This window comes from Triticum dicoccoides, chromosome 7B (assembly GCF_002162155.2).
Source record: "Triticum dicoccoides isolate Atlit2015 ecotype Zavitan chromosome 7B, WEW_v2.0, whole genome shotgun sequence".
Classification (NCBI taxonomy): Eukaryota; Viridiplantae; Streptophyta; class Magnoliopsida; order Poales; family Poaceae; genus Triticum; species Triticum dicoccoides.
Window position 1 is genome coordinate 744,329,543 of NC_041393.1, and position 3,067 is coordinate 744,332,609.

At 48.3% G+C, this 3,067-nt stretch overlaps 1 protein-coding gene across 1 annotated transcript; it reads right to left on the bottom strand.

Moving 5' to 3' along the window:
* Positions 1-581: 581 nt before the first annotated feature.
* LOC119339931 (BTB/POZ and MATH domain-containing protein 2-like) lies at positions 582-1,646 on the bottom strand. Its single transcript, XM_037611834.1, has one exon. The coding sequence runs from the start codon at positions 1,644-1,646 to the stop codon at positions 582-584; it is 1,065 nt and encodes a 354-aa protein (XP_037467731.1).
* Between the last annotated feature and the right edge of the window lie 1,421 nt (positions 1,647-3,067).

The following is a 3,067-nucleotide window of genomic DNA, read 5'->3' on the forward strand; positions in this document are numbered from 1 at the left end:
ATCGCCCTAGCCCTGTGAACTCCTGTAAACCTTACGTTGATGTAGCATTGCTCAGGGAACTTACGTAAGGATAAGGAACTCATACCTTTGGAACTACATTGCGCATGCAATGAACTAACAAACACGGGAAGAGGTAAAAACGAAGTGAATACAACTTTTCTTCTACTTTTTCTTAAATAAAGGGGCTTACTCTCCCAATTTAATTAAGGAAACCACTATATGTTTGCACAAAGTTCTGAAATGCAGCACGTAAAGAAATAGCAACATCCTGGAGGATACGAAGATCCCCTCTTGCAGGAAACTTCGAAACATCCGCACACATGCTACAACGTAGCCATCAATGAAGGTATGAAACTAAAGAAAGCAATTCATTGCAAAGCAGACGACACCATCCATGAGTGATCGAAGGGCATCCACCCCTGCAAAACACGTAGGCTACTCTGCCCAATAGTCTTTTAGATCAAAGTCGAAGAGACTTCATTCCCTTTTCCTTTTCCTTCTGCAATGACAAAGGGAGTAAATAAGGAAGGTGAAAAAAATGGACGGAATATATGAAGATCTAACACTAATATGCTGAAGTCCTACTTTGCTGGTAGCACGCCAAGGATCATGCCCTTCATAAGAGTGGGGCAGCTCCTGCACAAATCATCAAAGCCGTCCATGGACACCACTGCCCTAAGGTTGTCCGGACACCGGAGGAACTTGCAACACACCTTCTTCAACCCGTCACAGCCATGCGGCTCGGCAAGCCCTAGTATGGTGGTCACCGTGCTCACGTCGATGTGCTCACAAAGCTTCTTCTCACACATCGCCCTGAGTCTTGGGAGGTTGTACCTGTCTGCCGCGATGAGCAAGTGCTGCAGCAGGGCGCCCTCATTTTCATTTGTGTCCATCGCTGGAAATGAGTCGCTGTAGATGAACCCAAGCATGCCCTTGAATACCGTAGCGTCCATATCGTCTATATGCACGGTGGCGGCCGTGGACGTGCCTTCCTTCATGGGGCCAAAGAGGGCTGCCCTGAAGACCGTAGACCGGGCCGTGAGAATACACCGATGGGCGGCGAATGTCTCGCAGCCCACATGGAAGACCACGTCGGTGCCCTCCCCTGCCAGGAGAAAGTCTGTGAAGTTCTGTTGCATGTCGGACGGCGGAACCGTGATGAACGCGGTGTCGCATGTTGGATTTAGGACCACGATGTCGCACCGGATGGTGAAACTGCCGTTGTTGAGATGTTTGTCCAAGACTGCTCTGTCAATGTACTTAAACGCATCATTGCACTGGCCTCGTAGCTCTAGTATTTTGCTAGCGCGGATACGTGCCGGCTCTTGCTTGTCGGTCTCGTCAACGAAGCTAAACTCGACCTGCGCCTTCACGGGCTCTGCAGTGGTGTCTAGTTTCTCGTCGAGGAAGAGACAAAGTACTACGACCCCGTCTTCGCCCAGGTCATAGAGCGCGGGGTTGTAAACGATTCGCCAGCGGTGGCCTCCGACGGTGAAACGGTGAGATATGTTGGATTTCTCGCGCATGCGCGAGTGGCCTTGGACGACAAGCAAGTGGTACCCGCTGGCGCTGGGGCAGCTTGCAGGCGAGGTGTCAGCGCCGAGGAGCTCGCCGTTGGCGATGACGGATACCCCGACGAAGGACATGGTCTCTAGACTAATCTGCAACTCACTACCGGTGATCAATGAACCTTGGCTAGTTAGCAGGACCGCAGGAGAATTGGGTGGTTGCCGCTCGCGACGCCGTCGTCGCCTAATTTAATCTGAATCTACTCCGACTCCGATCGGACCAAGAGTTCAAGAGAAGGCGGCCGTCAACGCTAATCGCCTTTTAATGACTCTAGAAACGGATGGGAGGAGGTCATGATCTTAAATGGGCCTTCTTATGGGCCTTCATCGGTCCAGCTTGTAGGCATTGATCACGTGGATTAATACTGATCTTGTTACAAAGAGTGCACCAGGGCCGGTTTGGTTTGGTAATCATCGATGCTAATGTTGCCGCCTGTGCCGTTGGTGCATTACCCCACCCCTCCATCCACCGTCCACTCCCCCACCTCTATCGAACGGCCATGTACTGAACGTCATTAGGCATGAACCATTGGGCTGCACATCTAGTATCCATTGCAGAGCTTTACATGCATGCTCAGTAAGCTAACGTTGCATGTATGTTGTACAACATTGCATAACATCTCGTTGTGGTCTATTTCATTGCCTTACATAGAGATATAGGGAACGTATCTAGTGCACCGGGGCAATTGGTGCTACCGGTGCACCGGATCCTGCTTTACATTCAAAAATGTTGGAAAAAATCCGGAAAAAATTAATGCATCGACACAACATCAATTCATGTTGTCATACAAATTCAAATCAAAATTCAAAACAATGCTCAAGATACAAAAATGACAAAATTGACGTCAATGTGCTAATGGGCCAAAACCGAAGCCCAACTCGTGTTATGTACTCCCTCCGTTCCTAAATATAAGTCTTTGTAGAGATTCCACTAGATGGACTACATACGGAACAAAATGAATGAATCTAAACTTAAAATGCGTCTATATACATCCGTATGCGGTTTATAGTGGAACCTCTACAAAGACTTACATTTAGGAACGAGGGAATACTATTTAGTGTCAAATTTGTCAATTTTGTATCTCAAGCAATGTTTCGAATTTTGATTTGAATTTTTGTGACAATGTACATTGATGTTGTGTCAATGCACTAAAATTTTTGCAGATTTTTTTGAACATTTTTGAATGTGGAACGGGTGATCGGTGCACCGGTAGCACCAATTGCCCCGGTGCACCAGATACATCCTCGAGAGATACAAGGGGGTACATATAGCAGCCGTAGCGATGAATGAGCGTGGGGATCGTGGTAGTCGTGGCCAGGAGCGTGAGACGCTCCTGCGCTGACTCTTGTGTTGACCAGCTCCAAGGCGCATAGCTTATCACTCAAAAATACACAGTATTCGTAAGTAGACTGTCGAGTATCGGGGAACCTGCCCAGTCCGCATCAGAGTATGCTGTAAGGGTATGAGGAGAAGAGTTCTTGATGAGGAGACCGTGGTC

Coding starts and splice junctions, on each gene's coding strand:
- LOC119339931 (XM_037611834.1), bottom strand. CDS start 1,646: ATGTCCTTCGTCGGGGTATCCGTCATCGCCAACGGCGAGCTCCTCGGC.